This window comes from Acanthochromis polyacanthus, chromosome 10 (genome assembly GCF_021347895.1).
Source record: "Acanthochromis polyacanthus isolate Apoly-LR-REF ecotype Palm Island chromosome 10, KAUST_Apoly_ChrSc, whole genome shotgun sequence".
Classification (NCBI taxonomy): Eukaryota; Metazoa; Chordata; class Actinopteri; family Pomacentridae; genus Acanthochromis; species Acanthochromis polyacanthus.
In genome coordinates this window covers 19,779,356-19,804,035 of record NC_067122.1, presented here as the reverse complement: position 1 = coordinate 19,804,035, position 24,680 = coordinate 19,779,356, and the positions used below count along the sequence as shown (strand labels likewise).

Genomic DNA, 24,680 nt, shown 5'->3' with positions numbered 1-24,680 from the left:
AAAAAATAACTCCTCCTCCACTGTTGGTGAGAAAAGAAACAGCCAGGGTGTTTCGTCGGGTCTGGGTTAGTACAGCACTCTGTCTTAAAAGATGGTCCTGGCATGTAGAGAACCTGGCCGTGCTTTGGATGTTTTTATGTTTTTGTGAAAAAAACTGCGCCTATTTGTGTGGATTTCTATCTTCAAAGAAAGGATGAATCGGCAACACAACAGAGAGGCGGAATGGATGTTGTTCGCCATTATTCTTTGTTTATCGGACTGGTCTGCAGCTCAGATTTCCTACTCTGTTTCCGAGGAGGTGGACAAAGGCACAGTGCTGGGGAATCTCGCAAAGGATTTAAACATTAACACACAGAAACTGGAGGAACGAGGATTTCGGATTGTGTCGGGATACAGTAAGAGCTATTTCGAGGCTAATTTAAGAACAGGAGCTTTGTTTGTGACCGAAAGGATAGACCGGGAAGAGCTTTGTCCTAATTTGCCCAAGTGTTCCTTAAATATAGAGGGCCTACTCAGCCATCCTATGAATATTTATCGCATTGAGGTCAGTATTGTTGACATTAACGATAATGCGCCATCATTCCTAGAGCAAATCCATGTGTTTAATATCTCCGAGTCGTCTTCAACGGGAGAGAGGTATCCACTCCCAGCAGCTCAAGATGCAGACACCGGCAGTAATTCAGTGAAAACCTATAAACTAAGTACAAATGAGCATTTCTCTATAGATGTCAGTAGCGGAGGAGACGGTGTGTCTGCTGAGTTGGTGCTGCAGAAAGCTTTAGACCGAGAAAAACAAGCCATTATTAAACTAACATTAACCGCTGTAGACGGAGGGAAACCAGCTCGATCTGGCACGATGCAGATTCTTGTGAATGTGATAGATGTGAACGACAACACGCCTTCCTTCAGCAAGTCACTTCATAAAGTGAGTGTCAGCGAAAATGTATCCATAGGTACAACGATCCTGAAATTAAATGCAACAGATTTAGACGAAGGTCAAAATTCAGATATCAGATATTCTCTAATGAGAAGAGGAAATATGGACTCCCCTGAAAAATTCACTGTATTACCTGAAAGCGGTGAAATCATCGTTAAAGGTAATTTGGATTACGAGGAAAACAATGCATACGAATTACGACTGAAAGCAACAGACCAAGGTGCTTCTCCTCGCAGTGGTTATTCTAAAGTGCTCGTAGAGGTGATCGATGTCAATGACAATGCACCAGAAATCTCTGTGACTTCACTAATGAGTCCAGTCAAAGAAAACGCTGAAATTGGAACAGTCGTTGCTTTGGTAACTGTAACTGATAAAGATGGAGGTCAAAATGGAATCACTACTTGTAAAATTAAAGATTCAATCCCTTTTAAATTAACGTCAAACTACAAAAACTATTACTCATTGATGGTTGATGGTATCCTTGACAGAGAGGTTGTACCGCAGTATAATGTAACTATTACTGCAACTGATGAAGGGAGTCCCCCTCTTTCTAGCACTGGTGTAATCAATGTGCACATTACTGATATAAATGACAATGCTCCCAGGTTTCTAGACGGTAGCATAAATGTTTATGTGAAAGAGAACAGTAAAGTAGGAGATGTAATCTCGACAGTAACAGCGCAAGATGCAGATACAAACGAAAATGCGAAACTGACTTATTCATTAATGGGCAATTATCCCAAAGTATTCCCCATTTCGACGGTTTTAAACATAAACTCGGAGACTGGAGATATAATCAGTCTTCAGCCTTTTAACTATGAAGACTTACAAACGTTTCAGTTCAAAGTTCAGGCCACAGATTCTGGTGTTCCTCCACTCAGCAGCAACGTCACTGTTCACGTCTTTATCTTGGATGAGAATGACAACAGTCCTGCGATACTTGTGCCATATTCTGAGCACGGATCCATCAACAGTGAGAGCATCCCATATTCTGCTGAAGCAGGATACTTTGTGGCAAAGATCAGGGCTGTAGATGCAGACTCTGGATACAATGCACTCTTGACTTACCACCTGTCTGAGCCAAAAGGAAACAACCTGTTCAGGATCGGAACCAGCACCGGAGAAATCAGGACTAAGAGGAGAATGAGTGACAATGACCTCAAAACTCACTCCTTGGTGGTGCTGGTCTCTGATAACGGAGAACCCTCCCTCTCAGCTACTGTGTCTATTGAGGTGGTGGTTGTTGACAGCACCGCTGACATCCACACTCAGTTCAGACATGTGCCCATAAAGGAGGACAGTTTCTCTGATTTGAACCTCTATCTGCTCATCGCCATTGTGTCGGTGTCAGTCATCTTTCTGCTCAGCCTCATCAGTCTAATAGCTGTCAGATGCCACAGGACAGACGGCAATTTCAGCAGGTACAGCGCCCCAATGATCACCACCCACCCTGACGGGAGCTGGTCTTACTCCAAAGCTACTCAGCAGTATGACGTGTGTTTCAGCTCAGACACGCTCAAGAGTGACGTAGTGGTTTTCCCTGCACCGTTTCCACCTGTAGATGCTGAACTGATCAGTATTAACGGAGGAGACACTTTTACCAGGACTCAGACGTTACCTAACAAAGAAAAGGTATGTTTTATTAAGCTTTCATTCGATTTTTTTTCAGTTACAATTGCCGCGATTGACATATTTTGCTGTGAGATGTTAGCGTAAATGCGCAAGCCAACAAGACTTGGAAATTATGGCAATATAGGTAATAGTAATACTTCCCTAGTTGCAACAGAAACGATTTTATATTATATTTACACGTGAGAGCAGTACAACCCATATGTTTTACGGTCCTGGGAGTGTTTGAATTCAAACAACGCTCTCCTTGGTGCTGAACTTACTATATGCAATCGTTGGAATGTATGCGCGCTCTGGATCAGTGTGCTGATCATCATGTTTTACTGTTGTTAGTTTTTGTTTTGTTTTTGTTTTTAAAGAAAGCCCGTTAATACTATTCCACGTGGTCTTTCCGAGACTTCCTGGTTGAATTAGGATTCAATTAATTGAAGTCAAAAGTTAAATTTCGTCTCTGTTTCCGTAAAATATAGATTGACTTTTTTTCTCTCCAACACTGGGATTGAGTAGTTGCCTTGAATGACTGTGCAACTTTAATACATCTATGTGTTTGTTTAACCCATTAAATATCAACTACAAAACTCTATATGAGAACAAGGCATGACCGATGGGCCAATGACTTAAATATTACATTTATATTTACTGCAAATCACTGGGCAAAATGTGAGTCATATTTACATCGGCTCATCTTTCTTGGACCACACGGTGTCGCTGGAGACCGTAGATATATTTATAAGAGTACGTCTGAAACTCCACCCTGAACGGGAGAACGAAAACAGTCACAGGTCATTAGTACAGAGAGACACTGAGATTGTACTGTGGCGAGAAGATCTGCTGCTGCCGCTGTATAATGCTGTTTTTGATGGATATACATAAACTGGAATAAACTGGAATTACGGGATTCGGTGGTTAATGTTCAGCAATGGGAACGAAGGAATATGCCTGGATTCATATTGTTGCGCTGCTTTGTCTTTGTGACTGGTCTGTTTCGCAATTATCTTACTCCATTTCCGAGGAGGTGAACAAAGGCACCGTGGTGGGGAATATCGCCAAGGATTTGAATTTGAACGTACAAGAGATAGAAACCAGGGATCTGCGTATTGTTTCGAGTTACAGTAAGAAATATATTGACGTGAATTTACGGACAGGAAACCTCTTTGTTAACGAGAGAATAGACAGAGAGGAGCTTTGTCCGACTACAGCACAATGCTCTCTGAGAATACAGGCAGTTTTAAGCGATCCAATGATTGTACACCGCATTGAGGTCAGTGTTTTAGATATAAATGATAACTCGCCAGAATTCATTGAACAGTCGTATTCGTTAAACATCTCTGAATCAATGTCACCGGGAGAACGATATCTTCTCCCCATAGCAGAAGATGGAGATATAGGCAGCAACTCAGTGAAAAGCTACAAACTGAGTCAAAATGAGCATTTCTCTCTTGATGTGCAGAGTGGTGGAGAACATGGTGTGTCTGCTGAGCTCATACTTGACAAGGCTTTAGATCGAGAGAAACAGCCGGTTATCAAACTTATTCTGACTGCTGTGGATGGAGGAAAACCTGCCAGATCGGGTAAATTACAAATAAATGTAAATGTGATGGATGCAAATGATAATTCCCCAGTTTTCAGCAAATCTCTTTATAAAGTACGTGTAAGTGAAAATACTCCACAGGGAACAGTGGTAATAAAATTAAATGCAACAGATTCAGATGAAGGCATGAACAGCAAGATACTGTATTCGTTTATCAAACGAGGTAACTCTGATCCTTCAAATATTTTTGATCTGAATTCAGAAAAAGGAGAAATTAGTGTGAAGGGAAGACTAGATTATGAAGAGACACCTGCTTATGAAATCAGAGTTCAAGCAATGGATCAAGGCGCCTCTCCTCGTAGTGCTCATGCTAAACTACTGATAGAAATAATTGATGTAAATGACAATGCCCCAGAAATATCAATAACGTCATTGATGACACCTGTAAAAGAGGATGCAGGACTGGGGACAATTGTTGCTTTTATCACAGTGAGTGATAAAGATGGAGGGAATAATGGTGTCACTAATTGTAAGGTAGTTGGACCTGCTCCTTTTAAACTCAAGTCCAACTATAAAAATGACTATTCATTAGTAGTAGATGGACCGCTGGACAGAGAAAACACTTCTCTTTACAATGTCACCATTACAGCCACAGATGAAGGAAGTCCACCTCTGTCCAGCATCAGGATCATTACTGTTCAAGTGTCTGATGTCAATGACAACGCACCTCGCTTTATGGAGCCTGTAATTAATGTTTATGTGAAAGAAAACAGTCCAATAGGCTCAGTTATTTATACAGTAAATGCCTTCGATCCCGATCTGGATGGTAATGCAAAGTTGACATACAAATTGTTAGACAGTTCTCCAAGAAATATTCCAATTTCATCTTTTTTAAACATCCACTCAGAGACTGGAGATATAATCAGTCTGCAGTCATTTAACTATGAGGAGTTAAAGACATTTCAGTTCAAAGTTCAGGCCACAGATTCTGGTATTCCTCCACTCAGCAGCAACGTGACTGTCAATGTTTTAATTCTGGATGAAAATGATAATATTCCAACAATTCTTGCTCCATATTCTGAGCACGGCTCCATCAACAGTGAGAGCATCCCATATTCTGCTGAAGCAGGATATTTTGTGGCAAAGATCAGGGCTGTAGATGCAGACTCTGGATACAATGCACTGCTGTCTTATCACCTGTCTGAGCCAAAAGGAAACAACCTGTTCAGGATCGGAACCAGCACCGGAGAAATCAGGACGAAAAGGAGAATGAGTGACAATGACCTCAAAACTCACCCCTTGGTGGTGCTGGTCTCTGATAACGGAGAACCCTCCCTGTCAGCTACTGTGTCTATTGAGGTAGTGGTTGTTGAAAGCACCGCTGACATCCACACTCAGTTCAGACATGTGCCCATAAAGGAGGACAGTTTCTCTGATTTGAACCTCTATCTGCTCATCGCCATTGTGGCGGTGTCAGTCATCTTTCTGCCCAGCCTCATCAGTCTCATAGCTGTCAGATGCCACAGGAATGACGTAAATTTCAGCAGGTACAGCGCCCCAATGATCACCACCCACCCTGATGGGAGCTGGTCTTACTCCAAAGCTACTCAGCAGTATGACGTGTGTTTCAGCTCAGACACGCTCAAGAGTGACGTGGTGGTTTTCCCTGCACCGTTTCCACCTGTAGATGCTGAACTGATCAGTATTAACGGAGGAGACACTTTTACCAGGACTCAGACTTTACCCAACAAAGAGAAGGTAGGTCATGAGTACTACATGCTTGAAAAATGCAGGTGTGCAGGTATAGCTTCAATTAAACAATATAATTAAGCAACAAAACCCTATGACTCACTACCACAATATCAGTCTTTTAACATTCAACAAATAGGACTTTTCACGACAGATCAACTACACTTTAAGGCTAGAACATATTAAAGATCAGTACAGAAGCTGTAAGATAACCTTTTCAGTATATTAGCCATTATTTTTCTGTGTTAAATGGTTGGTCACATATTCTATTTTAATACGTTTATAATGCAAACAGTTCATGTGTCACAGTTGGAACGATTGAATTCCTATTTCTTCTGCAGTGTTGGGCTCTGTCTTTGTTCCATTCTGCAGTAAAAATCAGCTGCTTTTCTGAAAGTTGAAAAATCATGATTGATTGAAATAATCATAGTTGTTTTGTACTTTAATTGAAACAACAGTCCATGTGGTCCTGAGCCTATAAACTCGTGTGTATTTGGTTTCTATCAGTCGCTGAAATTGTTGTTGTCTTCTGAGACTGAATTTAGATTTTAATGGAAAGAGTGTTGTCCATGGGGCTGAATCTTATGCTGATGTTTGGTGTCTGTACATTTATGCACAGAGAAAAGAAATACGTATTCTCAGTATGGAAGTTTTAAATTATGCACATTTGTAAAACTACAGCATCAGTACTTTCTGTTACGGATATATTGCAATATCTGAACGGTGCAATAGCTCATTTAGTCACTGAAGGATTCATCTTCTCCAAATACCCAGGTTTGTCCCAAATCATTTTGATTTTTTACATAGTAAACCACAAAATTCAGGTCATTCATAATGGTTTCATTGATCTGGTTATGTGGTACACTTTATTATACGTGCTGACCAGTCGCTCACCACATGAGGTCGCAGTAGACCGTAGACCTGATTTTGATTGTACGTCTATAACTCCTCCTCCTTGCATAAAAAACAGAAATCATCTTCGGCCATTGGCACACCCGTGGAGAATGCTGTGACGAGAAACGCAGGAGCAACAACAGTATTTGCTTCGGATGGAAATATCTCTATCACGGATAAATGATCATTCGGGTTTACTTCTTTTGGTGCATCTACAATGAATATCCGACGTCAAACGGAATACGTCTGGATCCACATTGCGGTGTTTCTTTGTCTTTGTGACTGGTCTGCATCGCAGTTGTCTTACTCGATTTCCGAGGAGGTGAACAAAGGCATCATAGTGGGAAATATCGCAAAGGATTTAAACCTCAACGTACATGAACTTGAGAACAGGGATCTACGTGTTGTTTCGAGTTACAGTAAGACATACTTTAACGTCAATTTGCGGACCGGTAACCTCTTAGTTGAGGAGAGAATAGACCGAGAAGAGCTTTGTCCGCATGTGGCAAAATGCTCACTAAAAATACAAGCTGTTTTGAACAACCCAATGACTGCACATCGCATAGAAGTCAATATATTGGATATAAACGACAATTCGCCTGTATTTAGTGAAAACACGCATTCTTTGAATATTTACGAGTCATCCTTAACGGGAGAGCGATATCTTCTCCCTGTAGCGGTAGATGCAGACATAGGAAGCAACTCAGTAAAGAGCTACAAGCTCAGTCAAAATGAGCATTTCTCTCTTGATGTGCAGAGCGGCGGAGAACACGGTGTGTCTGCCGAGTTAGTGCTGCAGAAAGCTTTAGACAGAGAGAAACAGTCGGTGATCACACTTCTCTTGACGGCGGTAGATGGAGGGAAACCCCCAAGGTCCGGGACCTTACAAATACATGTTAATGTATTAGACGTCAATGATAACATACCGACATTTAGCAAATCGCTTTATAAAGTACGTGTAAAAGAAAATGCGACTCCCGGAGCACTTATGATAAAGTTGAACGCAACAGATTCAGACGAGGGCATGAACAGCAAGATCCTGTATTCGTTCATCAAAAGAGGGAATGTTGATCCTTCAAATATTTTTGATCTGAATTCAGAAACAGGAGAAATTAGTGTGAAGGGAAGACTAGATTATGAAGAGACGCCTGCTTATGAAGTCAGAGTTCAAGCTGCGGATCAAGGTACTGTTCCTCGTAGTGCTCATGCTAAACTGCTGATAGAAATAACTGATGTAAATGACAATGCCCCAGAAATATCTGTGACGTCACTCATGACACCCGTAAAAGAAGACGCAGAACTGGGGACAATTGTTGCCTTGGTGACAGTGAGTGATAAAGATGGAGGGAATAATGGCATAACGAATTGTAAGGTAGTTGGATCTGTTCCATTTAAACTCAAGTCCAACTATAAAAATGACTATTCATTAGTAGTAGATGGACCGCTGGACAGAGAAAACACTTCTCTTTACAATGTCACCATTACAGCCACAGATGAAGGAAGTCCACCTCTGTCCAGCATCAGGGTCATTACTGTTCAAGTCTCTGATGTCAATGACAACGCACCTCGCTTTATGGAGCCTGTAATTAATGTTTATGTGAAAGAAAACAGTCCAGTGGGCTCAGTTATTTATACAGTAAATGCTTTCGATCCGGATCTAGATGGAAATTCCAAGTTGACATACAAATTGTTAGACAGTTCTCCAAGAAATATTCCAATTTTATCCGTTTTAAACATCAACTCAGAGACAGGAGATATAATCAGTCTGCAGTCGTTTAACTATGAAGAGTTGAAAACGTTTCAGTTCAAAGTTCAGGCCACAGATTCTGGTGTTCCTCCACTCAGCAGCAACGTGACTGTCAATGTTTTAATTCTGGATGAAAATGATAATAATCCAACAATTCTTGCACCATATTCTGAGCATGGATCTGTCAACAGTGAGAGCATCCCATATTCTGCTGAAGCAGGATACTTTGTGGCAAAGATCAGGGCTGTAGACGCAGACTCTGGATACAATGCACTTTTGACTTATCACCTGTCTGAGCCAAAAGGAAACAACCTGTTCAGGATCGGAACCAGCACCGGGGAAATCAGAACTAAGAGGAGAATGAGTGACAATGACCTCAAAACTCACCCTTTGGTGGTGCTGGTCTCTGATAATGGAGAACCCTCCCTCTCAGCTACTGTGTCTATTGAGGTGGTGGTTGTTGAAAGCACCGCTGACATCCACACTCAGTTCAGACATGTGCCCATAAAGGAGGACAGTTTCTCTGATTTGAACCTCTATCTGCTCATCGCCATTGTGGCGGTGTCAGTGATCTTTCTGCTCAGCCTCATCAGTCTAATAGCTGTCAGATGCCACAGGACAGACGGAAATTTCAGCAGGTACAGCGCCCCAATGATCACCACCCACCCTGACGGGAGCTGGTCTTACTCCAAAGCTACTCAGCAATATGACGTGTGTTTCAGCTCAGACACGCTCAAGAGTGACGTAGTGGTTTTCCCCGCACCTTTTCCACCTGTAGATGCTGATCTGATCAGTATCAATGGAGGAGACACTTTTACCAGAACTCAGACTTTACCTAATAAAGAAAAGGTAAGACATACTCAGTTGTATTAGTGTAATAGAGTGACTCTGATTAATCTTTGAGTTAACTTAATGTGAGTGGATTTCATAATATTCTAACATTTTGAAAAAAATTTTGGCATGCTTCCTGATCACACAATTTCAATGCTATCTCTGAATTCTACAAAGTATTCATATTTACTGCAAATTGTTTATAGCTTTGCCTACAATAACAATTATGAGCTGCATATAGGTTTTCATTTCTCAGACACTTGTTCATTGCCTCTCCGCTACATAAAGTTTGGTTGTACATGATGGGGTTTTGTAGTATACTAAAAAGTTGGTGTGTTTGTGTGTTTTATTGACAATGAGAGAGAGAGAGAGAGAGAGAGAGAGAGAGAGAGAGAGAGAGAGAGAGAGAGAGAGAGAGAGAGAGACAGAGCGTGTGGTCATTACAACATAGTAAAAATTGTTTAATGGTGGCGTAGATAGAACTTTTGTAAGCCTGTGTAATAGCACTACATGAATTTAGACTCCAGAGAGCCGCTGTCCATGGTTCTGCAAAACTGGTCTTTCTTCTGCTCTCTGTGTTGATGTCCAGGTGCTGTCCGTGGTCCTGATAGTCTGAAGTGCAAATTTTGCTGGTTGTAATGTTTGTACCGCATTTATAGTTATTATAGTTTATAATACCACAAAGAAATTATATAACTGCATGTTCACACAGTCTGATTGCTCTATAAATAATTTAACCACTTAGCAAGGGTTTTGAAAATTCACACCTTAACTACTATATTTGTAGGCACAGATTTATTTCTATTTTACCATAGAATAAATATTTTCGCTTCTGGTTTGGGCCGTCTTTCCTCATACAAAAGTGTCACAAGATGTCGCTCGAGACCACGCAAAAATCAAGTGATCAGTATTTGAAACTCCTCCTCAAATCGTAAAAAAACCTCAAACGTCATCACGTCTCTTTGCTTTGTGAAAAACAGTGCACAGACGAGTGAGGCCAGAAAGATTGCGGATTCTTCGCGAGAATGGATACATGAATATCTATCTATATTTCCTCATTTTTCGCGAATAGGCCAAGTGGCAGAAACCTGGGGCTTGTCACTGTTGCCTAAACAGCGATGGCTGCTCGGAGACAATGGGATAATACTGGGAGTCTGTTTTTCGCTCTTCTTTGTCTCTGCGAATGGTCCGTGGCTCAGATATCCTATTCCATTTTCGAGGAAGTAGACAAAGGCACCGCAGTGGGAAACCTCGCTAAGGATTTAAATCTGAATGTTCAGCAGCTCCAGTCCGCGGGTCTTCAGATTACATCTGGGTATAAACAACAGTATTTCGACATAAATCATGACTCTGGAATACTTTTCGTTAGCAAGAGGATAGATCGGGAGGAGCTTTGTCCTAATACGGTAAAGTGCTCCTTAAATATAGAAGCCATACTAAGCAATCCTCGCAGCCTACATCGAATTGAAGTTGTGATAAATGATATTAATGACAATGCCCCCTCCTTTCCTGAAGAAATATGTACAATTGACATGTATGAGTCTTCTTATGCCGGGGAAAGATATCTACTACCGATAGCTCATGATGCAGACGTAGGAGCAAATTCGATCAAGAGTTACAAATTAAACCCTAATGATTATTTCTCTTTGGATATACAGAGCAATGGTGATCAAAGCGTGTCTGCTGAATTAGTGCTGCAGAAAGCATTAGATCGAGAAAAACAGGCCGTTATTGAACTCACTCTGACTGCGATAGACGGAGGAACACCTCCCAAAACGGGGACATTACAGATTCAAGTAAATGTTCTGGATGTAAATGACAATCCACCCGTGTTCAGTAAATCTCTCTACAAGGTCCAAGTGGTTGAAAATGCAAATATTGGCACAGCGTTATTAACGCTCACTGCAACTGATTTAGATGACGGTGTTAATGGTCAGATACTATACTCCTTTGCGGAAAAGGGGCGTTTAAACCCCGATGAGAAATTTTCCCTGAATGACAATACCGGAGAAATTACCGTGAAAAGTAATATTGATTATGAGCAAAATCAGGCATATGAGATTCGTGTTCAAGCACGAGACAAAGGCACCCCTCCTCGCAGTGCACATAGCAAGGTTTTAGTTGAAGTCATTGATGTGAATGACAACGCTCCGGAGATCTCGGTGTCATCACTCATGAGTCCAGTGAAAGAGGATGCTGAAATAGGCACAGCTGTCGCTATGGTGACGATCACCGATAAGGACGGGGGCAAAAACGGCGTGACAAACTGTAAGATAAGAGATTCTGTGCCATTTAAATTAAAATCTAACTATAAAAATTACTATTCGCTGTTGATTGACGGGCATCTTGACAGAGAGAGTGTTTCTCAGTATAATATTACAATTATAGCCATAGATGAAGGAACACCTTCACTGTCGAGTACAAGTGCAATTACTATTCAAGTTTCTGATGTGAATGACAATCCCCCTCAATTCCTGGAATCTATAATCAATGTTTATGTAAAAGAGAACAGTCCGATTGGAACTACAATCCATAAATTGACTACGTTAGATTCAGATTTAAATGAAAACGCAAAATCAACGTATCATTTAATCAATAGCTCGCCTAAGAGCACGCAGACGACTTCAATGGTAACTGTTAATTCAGAGACTGGAGATCTAATCACCCTGCAGTCGTTTAACTTTGAGGAGTTAAAAACGTTCCAACTTAAATTTCAGGCCACAGATTCTGGTGTTCCTCCGCTCAGCAGCAACGTGACTGTCAATGTTTTAATTCTGGATGAAAATGATAATAATCCAACAATTCTTGCTCCATATTCTGAGCATGGATCTGTCAACAGTGAGAGCATCCCATATTCTGCTGAAGCAGGATACTTTGTGGCAAAGGTCAGGGCTGTAGACGCAGACTCTGGATACAATGCTCTGTTGACTTATCACCTGTCTGAGCTGAAAGGAAACAACCTGTTCAGGATCGGAACCAGCACCGGAGAAATCAGAACTAAGAGGAGGATGAGTGACAATGACCTCAAAACTCACCCCTTGGTGGTGCTGGTCTCTGATAACGGAGAACCCTCCCTGTCAGCTACTGTGTCTATTGAGGTGGTGGTTGTTGAAAGCACCGCTGACATCCACACTCAGTTCAGACATGTGCCCATAAAGGAGGACAGTTTCTCTGATTTGAACCTCTATCTGCTCATCGCCATTGTGGCGGTGTCAGTCATCTTTCTGCTCAGCCTCATCAGTCTCATAGCTGTCAGATGCCACAGGACAGACGGCAATTTCAGCAGGTACAGCGCCCCAATGATCACCACCCACCCTGACGGGAGCTGGTCTTACTCCAAATCTACTCAGCAGTATGACGTGTGTTTCAGCTCAGACACGCTCAAGAGTGACGTAGTGGTTTTCCCCGCACCGTTTCCACCGGTAGATGCTGAACTGATCAGTATTAACGGAGGAGACACTTTTACCAGGACCCAGACGTTACCCAACAAAGAGAAGGTAGGCTATACATTGCAGTGAAAGGCTGAATACTTCATTTAGGACTCAAGCAATGTTGATTGAAATGCAGCTGTCATCACTAATTGCTCATCCATTGGTATACTTTGATTTAATATGTTATGAAAGTGTGCATGAATGTTAAGTTAATGACAACATGAAAACAAACTCTCCATTGCCACTTCTCGATAGCACTTACAGAAAGCATGCATCTCAACTACAAGTGATACTACAACAAATAGGCCTTTCAAAATATGTGCCACATAACTTGCTCATGCCTAAGTTATACATATTAATTAAAACACAACAGCCAGAATGCATTTCAGACAACAAACCCAAGTAACATCTTAGTGTAATAACGATGAAAGAACCAATCTGTTTGTTTATGTTCTTAGCATAACATATGATAAAACAAAAACAAAAATAAAAATAACGTGAAAATGTATGACAAAGTTGAAATCTTAGTATTGTTGAGGTTATTATATTATATTTACACGTGAGAGCAGTACAACCTATATGTTTTACTGTCCTGGGGGTGTTTGAATTAAAACAGCGCTCTCCTTGGTGCTGAACTTACTATATGCAATCTTTGGAATGTATGCACGCTCTGGATCAGTGTGCTGATCATCATGTTTTACTGTTATTAGTTTGTTTTTTGTTTTTTAAAGAAAACCCGTTAATACTATTCCACGTGGTATTTCCGAGACTTCGTGGTTGACTTATGATTCAATTAATTCAAGTCAAAAGTTAAATTTCGCCTCTGTTTCCGTAAAATATAGGTTGACTTTTTTCTCTCTAATATTGGGATTGGGTAGTTGCTTTGAATGACTGTGCAACTTTTATACATCTATGTGTTTGTTTAACCCATTAAATATCAACTATAAAACTCCATATGAGAACAACGCATGACCTATGCCGATCAGTTAAATAGAGCATTTATATTTACAGCAGATCACTGGGTAAAGTATTAATCATATTTACATCGGCTCATCATTCTTGGACCACACGGTGTCGCTGGAGACCGTAGATATACTTATAATAGTACGTCTGAAACTCCACCCTGAACGGGAGAGCTAAAACAGCCATTGGTCATCAGTGCAGAGAGACGCTGAGATTGTACTGCGGCGATGAGAGCTGCTGCTGCCGCTGTATAATGCTGTTTTGATGGAAATACATAAATTGGAATAAACTGGATTTACGGGATTCCGTGGTTAATGTTCAGCAATGGGAATGAAGGAATATGCCTGGATTCATATTGTTGCGCTGCTTTGTCTTTGTGACTGGTCTGTTTCGCAATTATCTTACTCCATTTCCGAGGAGGTGAACAAAGGCACCGTGGTGGGGAATATCGCCAAGGATTTGAATTTGAACGTACAAGAGATAGAAACCAGGGATCTGCGTATTGTTTCGAGTTACAGTAAGAAATATTTTGACGTGAATTTACGGACCGGAAACCTCTTTGTTAACGAGAGAATAGACAGAGAGGAGCTTTGTCCGACGACAGTACAATGCCCTCTGAGAATACAGGCAGTTTTAAGCGATCCAATGATTGTACACCGCATTGAGGTCAGTGTTTTAGATATAAATGATAACTCGCCAGAATTCATTGAACAGTCGTATTCATTAAATATCTCCGAATCATTGTCACCGGGAGAACGGTATCCTCTGCCCATAGCAGAAGATATGGATACAGGCAGTAACTCTGTAAAGAGCTATAAGCTCAGTCAAAATGAGCATTTCTCTCTTGATGTGCAGAGTGGTGGAGAACACGGTGTGTCTGCTGAGCTCGTAATTATTAAGGCATTAGATCGAGAGAAACAGCCGATTGTCAAACTTATTCTGACCGCTGTGGATGGAGGAAAACCTGCCAGATCGGGTACATTGCAGATTGACGTAAACGTGATCGATGCAAATGATAATTCCCCAGTTTTCAGCAAATCTCTTTATAAAGTACGTGTGAGTGAAAATATTCAACAGGGAACAGTGGTAATAAAATTAAATGCAACAGATTCAGACGACGGCATGAACAGCAACATACTGTATTCGTTCATCAAACGAGGTAACTCTGATCCTGCAAATACTTTTGATCTGAATTCAGAAAAAGGAGAAATTAGTGTGAAGGGAAGACTAGATTATGAAGAGACACCTGCTTATGAAATCAGAGTTCAAGCAATGGATCAAGGCGCCTCTCCTCGTAGTGCTCATGCTAAACTGCTGATAGAAATAATTGATGTAAATGACAATGCCCCAGAAATATCAATAACGTCATTGATGACACCTGTAAAAGAGGATGCAGGACTGGGGACAATCGTTAGCTTGGTAACAGTGAGTGATAAAGATGGAGGGAATAATGGTGTAACTAACTGTAAAGTAGTTGGATCTGTTCCATTTAAACTCAAGTCCAACTATAAAAATGACTATTCATTAGTAGTAGATGGACCGCTGGACAGAGAAAACACTTCTCTTTACAATGTCACCATTATAGCCACAGATGAAGGAAATCCACCTCTGTCCAGCATCAGGGTCATTACTGTTCAAGTGTCTGATGTCAATGACAACGCACCTCGCTTTATGGAGCCTGTAATTAATGTTTATGTCAAAGAAAATAGTCCAATAGGCTCAGTTATTTATACAGTAAATGCTTTCGATCCTGATCTGGATGGTAATGCAAAGTTGACATACAAATTGTTAGACAGTTCCACAAGAAATATTCCAATTTTATCCGTTTTAAACATCAACTCAGAGACTGGAGATATAATCAGTCTGCAGTCCTTTAACTATGAGGAGTTGACAATGTTCAAGTTCAAAGTTCAGGCCACAGACTCTGGTATTCCTCCACTCAGCAGCAACGTGACTGTCAGTGTTTTAATTCTTGATGAAAATGATAACAATCCAACAATTCTTGCACCATATTCTGAGCACGGCTCCGTCAACAGTGAGAGCATCCCATATTCTGCTGAAGCAGGATATTTTGTGGCAAAGATCAGGGCTGTGGACGCAGACTCTGGATACAATGCACTGCTGTCTTATCATCTGTCTGAAACAAAAGGAAACAACCTGTTCAGGATCGGAACCAGCACCGGAGAAATCAGGACTAAGAGGAGGATGAGTGACAATGACCTGAAAACTCACCCCTTGGTGGTGCTGGTCTCTGATAACGGAGAGCCCTCCCTCTCAGCTACTGTGTCTATTGAGGTGGTGGTTGTTGAAAGCACTGCTGACATCCACACTCAGTTCAGACATGTGCCCATAAAGGAGGACAGCTTCTCTGATTTGAACCTCTATCTGCTCATCGCCATTGTGTCGGTGTCAGTGATCTTTCTGCTCAGCCTCATCAGTCTAATAGCTGTCAGATGCCACAGGACAGACGGCAATTTCAGCAGGTACAGCGCCCCAATGATCACCACCCACCCTGACGGGAGCTGGTCTTACTCCAAAGCTACTCAGCAGTATGATGTGTGTTTCAGCTCAGACACACTCAAGAGTGATGTAGTGGTTTTCCCGGCACCGTTTCCACCTGTAGATGCTGAACTGATCAGTATTAACGGAGGAGACACTTTTACCAGGACTCAGACTTTACCCAACAAAGAGAAGGTAGGTCATTAGTACTACGTGTTTGAAAAATATAACAGTACTATCATAAAATGTAATGCAATTTTGTGCTGATGATTTTTAAGGTGTGCAGGTATAGCTTCAATTAAACAATATAATTAAGCAACAAAACCCTATCACTCACTACCACAATATCAGGCTTTTAACAGTCAACAAATAGGACTTCTCACCACAGATCAACTACACTTTAAGGCTAGAACATATTAAAGATCAGTACAGAAGCTGTAAGATAACCTTTTCAGTATATTAGCCATTATTTTTCTGTGTTAAAAGGTTGGTCACATATTCCATTTTAATACTTTTATAATGCAAACAGTTCATGTGTCACAGCTGGAGCGATTGAATTCCTATTTCTTCTGCAGTGTTGGGCTCTGTCTTTGTTGCATTCTGCAGTAAAATCAGCTGCTTTTCTGAAGGCTGAAAAATCATGAGTGATTTAAATAATCAGAGTTATTTTGTACTTTAATTGAAAGAACAGTCCCTGAGGTCCTGAACCTATAAACTCGTGTGTATTTGGTTTCTATCGGTCTGCTGAAATTGTTGTTGTCTTCTGAGACTGAATTTAGATTTTAATGGAAAGAGTGCCGTCAATGGTGCTGAATCTTATGCTGATGTTTGGTGTCTGTACATTTATGCACAGAGAAAAGAAATATGTATTCTCAGTGTGGAAGTTTTAAATTATGCACATTTCTGAAACTACAGTATCAGTACATTCTGTTACGGGTATATTGGATTATCTGAACGGTGCAATAGCTCATTTAGTCACAGAAGGATTTATCTTTTCCAACGACCCAGGTTTGTCCCAAATCATTCAGATTTTTTTACATATAAACCCAAAAGATTCAGGTCATTCATAATGGTTTCACTGATCTGGTTATGTGGTACACTTTATTATACGTGCTGACCAGTCGCTCACCACATGAGGTCGCAGTAGACCGTAGACCTGATTTTGATTGTACGTCTATAACTCCTCCTCCTTGCATAAAAAAAACAGATATCATCTTCGGCCATTGGCACACCCGTGGAGAATGCTGTGACGAGAAACGCAGGAGCAACAACAGTATTTGCTTCGGATGGAAATATCTCTATCACGGATAAATGATCATTCGGGTTTACTTCTTTTGGTGCATCTACAATGAATATCCGACGTCAAACGGAATACGTCTGGATCCACATTGCGGTGTTTCTTTGTCTTTGTGACTGGTCTGCATCGCAGTTGTCTTACTCGATTTCCGAGGAGGTGAACAAAGGCACCATAGTGGGAAATATCGCAAAGGATTTAAACCTCAACGTACATGAACTTGAGAACAGGGATCTACGTGTTGTTTCGAGTTACAGTAAGACATACTTTAACGTCAATTTGCGGACCGGTAACCTCTTAGTTGAGGAGAGAATAGACCGAGAAGAGCTTTGTCCGCATGTGGCAAAATGCTCACTAAAAATACAAGCTGTTTTAAGCAATCCAATGACTGCACATCGCATAGAAGTCAATATATTGGATATAAACGACAATTCGCCTGCGTTTATTGAACATAAGTCTTTTTTGAATATATCGGAGTCATCCTTAACGGGAGAGCGATATCTTCTCCCTGTAGCGGTAGATGCAGACATAGGAAGCAACTCAGTAAAGAGCTATAAGCTCAGTCAAAATGAGCATTTCTCTCTTGATGTGCAGAGCGGCGGAGAACACGGTGTGTCTGCCGAGTTAGTGCTGCAGAAAGCTTTAGACAGAGAAAAACAGTCGGTGATCACACTTCTCTTGACGGCGGTAGATGGAGGGAAACCCCCAAGGTCCGGGACCTTACAAATACATGTTAATGTATTAGACGTCAATGATAACATACCGACATTTAGCAAATCGCTTTATAAAGTACGTGTAAAAGAAAATGCGACTCCCGGAGCACTTATGATAAAGTTGAACGCAACAGATTCAGATGAGGGCATGAACAGCAAGATCCTGTATTCCTTCATCAAAAGAGGGAATGTTGATCCTTCAAATATTTTTGATCTGAATTCAGAAACAGGAGAAATTAGTGTGAAGGGAAGACTCGATTATGAAGAGACGCCTGCTTATGAAGTCAGAGTTCAAGCAATGGATCAAGGCGCCTCTCCTCGTAGTGCTCATGCTAAACTGCTGATAGAAATAATTGATGTAAATGACAATGCCCCAGAAATATCTGTGACGTCACTCATGACTCCCGTGAAAGAAGACGCAGAACTGGGGACAATTGTTGCCTTGGTGACAGTGAGTGATAAAGATGGAGGGAATAATGGTGTCACAAATTGTAAGGCAGTTGGATCTGTTCCATTTAAACTCAAGTCCAACTATAAAAATGACTATTCATTAGTAGTAGATGGACCTCTGGACAGAGAAAACACTTCTCTTTACAATGTCACCATTACAGCCACAGATGAAGGAAGTCCACCTCTGTCCAGCATCAGGGTCATTACTGTTCAAGTCTCTGATGTCAATGACAACGCACCTCGCTTCATGGAGCCTGTAATTAATGTTTATGTGAAAGAAAACAGTCCAGTGGGCTCAGTTATTTATACAGTAAATGCCTTCGATCCTGATCTAGATGGAAATTCCAAATTGAGATACAAATTGTTAGACAATTCTCCGCGAAATATTCCAATTTCATCCGTTTTAAACATCAACTCAGAGACAGGAGATATAATCAGTCTGCAGTCGTTTAACTATGAGGAGTTGGAAATGTTCCAGTTCAAAATTCAGGCCATAGATTCTGGTGTTCCTCCACTCAGCAGCAACGTCACTGTCAATGTTTTAATTCTGGATGAAAATGATAACAATCCAACAATTCTTGCACCATATTCTGAGCACGGCTCCGTCAACAGTGAGAGCATCCCATATTCTGCTGAAGCAGGATATTTTGTGGCAAAGATCAGGGCTGTAGACGCAGACTCTGGATACAATGCTCTGCTGTCTTATCACCTGTCTGAGCCAAAAGGAAACAACCTGTTCAGGATTGGAACCAGCACCGGAGAAATCAGAACTAAGAGGAGAATGAGTGACAATGACCTCAAAACTCACCCGTTGATGGTGCTGGTCTCTGATAACGGAGAGCCCTCCCTGTCCGCTACTGTGTCTATTGAGGTGGTGGTTGTTGAAAGCACCGCTGACATCCACACTCAGTTCAGACATGTGCCCATAAAGGAGGACAGTTTCTCTGATTTGAACCTCTATCTGCTCATCGCCATTGTGGCGGTGTCAGTCATCTTTCTGCTCAGCCTCATCAGTTTAGTAGCTGTCAGATGCCACAGGACAGACGGCAATTTCAGCAGGTACAGCGCCCCAATGATCACCACCCACCCTGACGGGAGCTGGTCTTACTCCAAATCTACTCAGCAGTATGACGTGTGTTTCAGCTCAGACACGCTCAAGAGTGACGTAGTGGTTTTCCCCGCACCGTTTCCACCAGTAGATGCTGAACTGATCAGTATTAACGAAGGAGACACTTTTACCAGGACCCAGACGTTACCCAACAAAGAGAAGGTAGGCTTGCTATATGTTGCACTGAAAGGCTGAATACTTCATTTAGGACTCAAGCAATGTTGATTGAAATGCAGCTGTCATCACTAATGGCTCATCCATTGGTATACTTTGATTTAATATGTTATGAAAGTGTGCATGAATGTTAAGTCAATGACAGCATGTAAATAAAGTCTCCATTTGCCACTTCTAGATAAATTAACAGCACTTACAGAAATCATGCATTTTAACTGCAAGTGATACTACAACAAATAGGGTTTTCAAAAAAGATGTGCCATATAACTTGCTCATGCCTAAATTATACAGATTAATTAAAACACAACAGCCACAATGCATTTCAGACAACAAACCCAAGTAACATCTTAGTGCAATAACAATGAAAGAACCAATCTGTTTGTTTATGTCCTTAGCATAACATGTGATAAAATTAAAAAATCAAAATAAATAAATATAAATAACGTGAAAAAGTATGACAAATTTGAAATCTTAGCATTGTTGAGGTTAATGTCTTTCTCTTCAACGTTCTGTCATTTACACTGATCTCAGGAACAAAAGTTAACTTGACTGTGCAAATCATAACTTAAATCGCTCGTCATGTTGATAAAACTGAAGGAAGTGATTTAAGGAGTCTACTCTGAAACATCACTTCAGTATTTTCGATAATCAGTTGGACTACTTCAGCACGAGACTGAAGGGCGCTCTCCATGGTCCTGAATTCAGGCCCTGTGGTTTCTGCGCCGTCCCCTTTAAAACAACTATCTTGTGATAATATTCAAACCGTTTAATATCAGTACTGTTAATAAAAACATTTTAAGTACTGTATTTAAATGATAAAAGTTAATGCATTACGTTTCTAAAAAAAAAAAAAAAAAAAGGTTCCATTATTTGGATTTTTCACCAGATTGTCCGGCTGTTTAAATATCCATCACTGGGCGATTATTCCTTTCTCATTCACACTGAATCTTAATTTCATTGTTATATTTAATACTCGTGTTCATAACTGCATATGGTGGAGGGACTTTTTAATCATCAATATTATTATTTATTTTTCTTGAACTAAGGTAAAGCAATTTGAGAAGATAATTCGCTCTTACAAGTATTTTGCAAATTACTTGACGGGGTTTTCGTAAGCATGTACAGTGTCTGCTACTCATCACATGATGTCGCTGGAGACCACAGATGTAAATGTGTTTGATTATCCAAAACTCCTCCTCCATGCATTTGGAAAATGAACGCGTCATCGTCCGTCATAGTTTCCTGGACACTCGATGGTACTGTGAGGAGAGAAGAAAGAGTTGAAACACAACAATACTGGATGTGAGGGAAATACCTAAACAGCGGATAAATGATCTTTTGGTTTCACCTATTTTGCTGCATCAACGATGTTTGTGGGACGACAAAACGGATACGTCTGGATTCGTGTTGTTGCACTGCTTTGTCTTTGTGACTGGTCTGTTTCGCAGTTATCCTACACGATTTCCGAGGAGGTGAACAAAGGCACCGTATTGGGGAATATCGCAAAGGACTTAAACCTAAATTTACAGGAACTGGAGACCAGGAATCTTCGTATTGTGTCGAGTTTCAGTAAGACATATTTTGACGTTAATTTGCGGACCGGGAACCTCTTTGTTGACGAGAGAATAGACAGAGAAGAGCTTTGTCCGCATGTGGCAAAATGCTCACTAAAAATACAAGCTGCTCTAAATAATCCAATGAATGTGCATCGCATCGAGGTTAATATCCTTGATATAAATGATAACTCGCCTTCTTTTACTGAACAATCGCATTTATTAAACATCTCTGAATTACTGTCACCGGGAGAGCGATATCTTCTCCCTGTAGCGGTGGATGCAGACATAGGAAGCAACGCAGTGAAAAGCTACAAGCTGAGTCAAAATGAGCATTTCTCTCTTGACGTGCAGAGCGGCGGAGAACACGGTGTGTCTGCCGAGTTAGTGCTGCAGAAAGCTTTAGACAGAGAAAAACAGTCAGTCATTAAACTTATCCTGACTGCTGTAGATGGAGGTAAACCGCCTCGATCAGGGACTTTGCAGTTAATTGTTAATGTTATCGATGTGAATGACAACACACCCGCGTTTAGCAGCAGTCTCTATAAAGTGCGTGTAAAAGAAAACGCGACTCCTGGAACGTTTGTTATCAGATTAAATGCAACTGATTTAGACGATGGAACAAACAGTAAGATCTTGTATTCCTTCATCAAAAGAGGGAACATTGATCCATCAAATATTTTTGATCTGAATTCAGAAACAGGAGAAATTACTGTGACGGGGAGACTAGATTATGAAGAGACGCCTGCTTATGAAGTCAGAGTTCAAGCAGCGGATCAAGGTACTGTTCCTCGTAGTGCTCATGCTAAACTATTGATACAGGTAACTGATGTAAATGACAATGCTCCAGAAATATCTGTGACGTCACTAATGACTCCTGTAAGAGAAGACGCAGAGCTAGGGACAATCGTTGCTTTTATTACAGTAATTGACAAAGACGGAGAGAACAATGGTGCAACTAACTGTAAGATAGCCGGATCTGTTCCATTTAAACTCAAGTCCAACTATAAAAATGACTATTCATTAGTAGTAGATGGACCGCTGGACAGAGAACACACTTCTCTTTACAATGTCCCCATTACAGCCACAGATGAAGGAAATCCACCTCTGTCCAGCATCAGGATGGTCACGGTTCAAGTGTCTGATGTCAATGACAATGCACCTCGCTTTATGGAGCCTGTAATTAATGTTACCGTAAAAGAAAATAGTCCAATAGGCTCAGTTATTTATACAGTAAATGCCTTGGATCCTGATCTGGACAGCAATGCAAAGTTGGCGTACACATTGTTAGAGAGTTCTCCAAAAAATATTCCAATTTCATCCATCTTAAACATCAACTCAGAGACTGGAGATATAATGAATCTGCAGTCGTTTAACTATGAGGAGTTAAAGACATTCCAGTTCAAAGTTCAGGCCACAGATTCCGGTGTTCCTCCACTCAGCAGCAACGTCACTGTCAACGTTTTAATTCTGGATGAAAATGATAATAATCCAACAATTCTGGCTCCATATTCTGAGCATGGCTCTGTCAACAGTGAGAGCATCCCATATTCTGCTGAAGCAGGATACTTTGTGGCAAAGATCAGGGCTGTAGATGCAGACTCTGGATACAATGCACTCTTGACTTATCATCTGTCTGAACCAAAAGGAAACAATCTGTTCAGGATCGGAACCAGCACCGGAGAAATCAGAACTAAGAGGAAAATGAGTGATAATGACCTCAAAACTCATCCCTTGGTGGTGCTTGTCTCTGATAACGGAGAGCCCTCCCTCTCAGCTACTGTGTCTATTGAGGTGGTGGTGGTTGAAAGCACCGCTGACATCCACACTCAGTTCAGACATGTGCCCATAAAGGAGGATACCTTCTCTGATTTGAACCTCTACCTGCTCATCGCCATTGTGGCGGTGTCAGTCATCTTTCTGCTCAGCCTCATCAGTCTAATAGCTGTCAGATGCCACAGGACAGACGGCAATTTCAGCAGGTACAGCGCCCCAATGATCACCACCCACCCTGACGGGAGCTGGTCTTACTCCAAAGCTACTCAGCAGTATGACGTGTGTTTCAGTTCAGACACGCTCAAGAGTGACGTAGTGGTTTTCCCTGCACCGTTTCCACCTGTAGATGCTGAACTGATCAGTATTAACGGAGGAGACACTTTTACCAGGACTCAGACTTTACCTAATAAAGAAAAGGTGAGTTGTTTGCAGTCACAGTTAATTCAACAGCATGAAAAGCCAACAAAAATCTAAACTTACTGTCTCAATGTCTTAATAGTCAACCTGCAGTATGTTTCAAAACAGCATGTCCTTGCTATCACAGAAATTATTAGAAAGTATAACAGATTATCAAATTAACAGAAATAAGAGTTCCTCTATTTGACAAAGGAAACGTTTATATCCTGTAAATGGGCTTGGAAGGAGCTTTCCGTGGTGCTGAAAACATTGTTTAATTTTTACATTTTCTTTGGCTCACAGTACAAACAGTGGGATTTCAAAGGGTGGAATTATGTTACTCCTCATATTTTCATTTAGTGAAGTTGGCATTCAATTTGTAAAATTACTCTTGCTTTATTGGTTTTTAAGATATCATTTGTGCTTCAGCTTCGTCATCTTCAGCGTTCAAACAGTTGGTTTAAGCGTCCTTAAGGCATTTAAAATGCCAATATGCAGCATTTTACGCATGTTGTTTGATGAGAAACAAAAATGTGCTATTGGATTTTTAAATGATTGTCATATCTGAGTTGCAACACCTGGGGTCGCTGATGACCACATATTTTATGGGCTCTGTGTTTTCAGTCCCCTCCTTTCCGTGTGAAGCATCACCGGATTGCGAGTGCTTTGTGCGAGGAACACGAATGGCCACAAAACGCGGAGGGCTGGAATGGATGGCATTAAAGATGTTGGCGGATGGAGTGGCGTTTTATGGATGAATATAATTTGTTTCGCGTCAGTGTCTCTGAAAGCAGCGATGGGCAGTGAAAGGAAAAATGGAATACTCTGTTTTCTGATCATCCTGTTTATATCCGAGCGGTGTGCTGCTCAGATATCCTACTCTGTTTCTGAGGAGGTGGACAAAGGAACTGTGGTCGGGAACCTGGCAAAGGATTTAAATGTCAACGTCCGAGATCTGCAAACGAGGAATCTAAATATCGTGTCCGGAAACAGTAAGAAATATTT

The 24,680-nt window shown here is 41.1% G+C and overlaps 1 protein-coding gene and 2 long non-coding RNA genes across 12 annotated transcripts in view; 1 reads left to right on the top strand and 2 right to left on the bottom strand.

Annotated features, from left to right (window-relative positions):
- The window catches only part of LOC110967045 (protocadherin alpha-C2-like), a 112,795-nt gene that overhangs the window by 35,857 nt on the left and 52,258 nt on the right, over positions 1–24,680 (top strand). For 2 of the 10 annotated variants that reach the window (XM_051954312.1, XM_051954309.1), the window contains one exon: positions 5,645–5,855. In XM_051954312.1, the coding sequence (XP_051810272.1) occupies positions 5,645–5,855 (211 nt within the window). Of the gene's footprint in view, positions 1–43; positions 2,570–3,365; positions 5,457–5,644; positions 5,856–8,937; positions 9,126–10,302; positions 12,605–13,912; positions 16,407–19,539; positions 19,939–23,297; positions 23,697–24,680 lie in introns of those variants that run through there. The other 8 variants (XM_051954317.1, XM_051954319.1, XM_051954314.1 and 5 more) reach the window with 8 other exon arrangements.
- Positions 1,909–23,506, bottom strand: LOC127535735 (uncharacterized). The gene is made up of 4 exons (XR_007944583.1): positions 23,388–23,506; positions 12,342–12,506; positions 8,800–8,862; positions 1,909–2,032 (listed from the first exon to the last, which is right to left on the bottom strand). It is a non-coding gene; the product is annotated as an uncharacterized LOC127535735 (long non-coding RNA).
- On the bottom strand, positions 16,040–19,725 carry LOC127535738 (uncharacterized). The gene is made up of 2 exons (XR_007944586.1): positions 19,624–19,725; positions 16,040–16,091 (listed from the first exon to the last, which is right to left on the bottom strand). It is a non-coding gene; the product is annotated as an uncharacterized LOC127535738 (long non-coding RNA).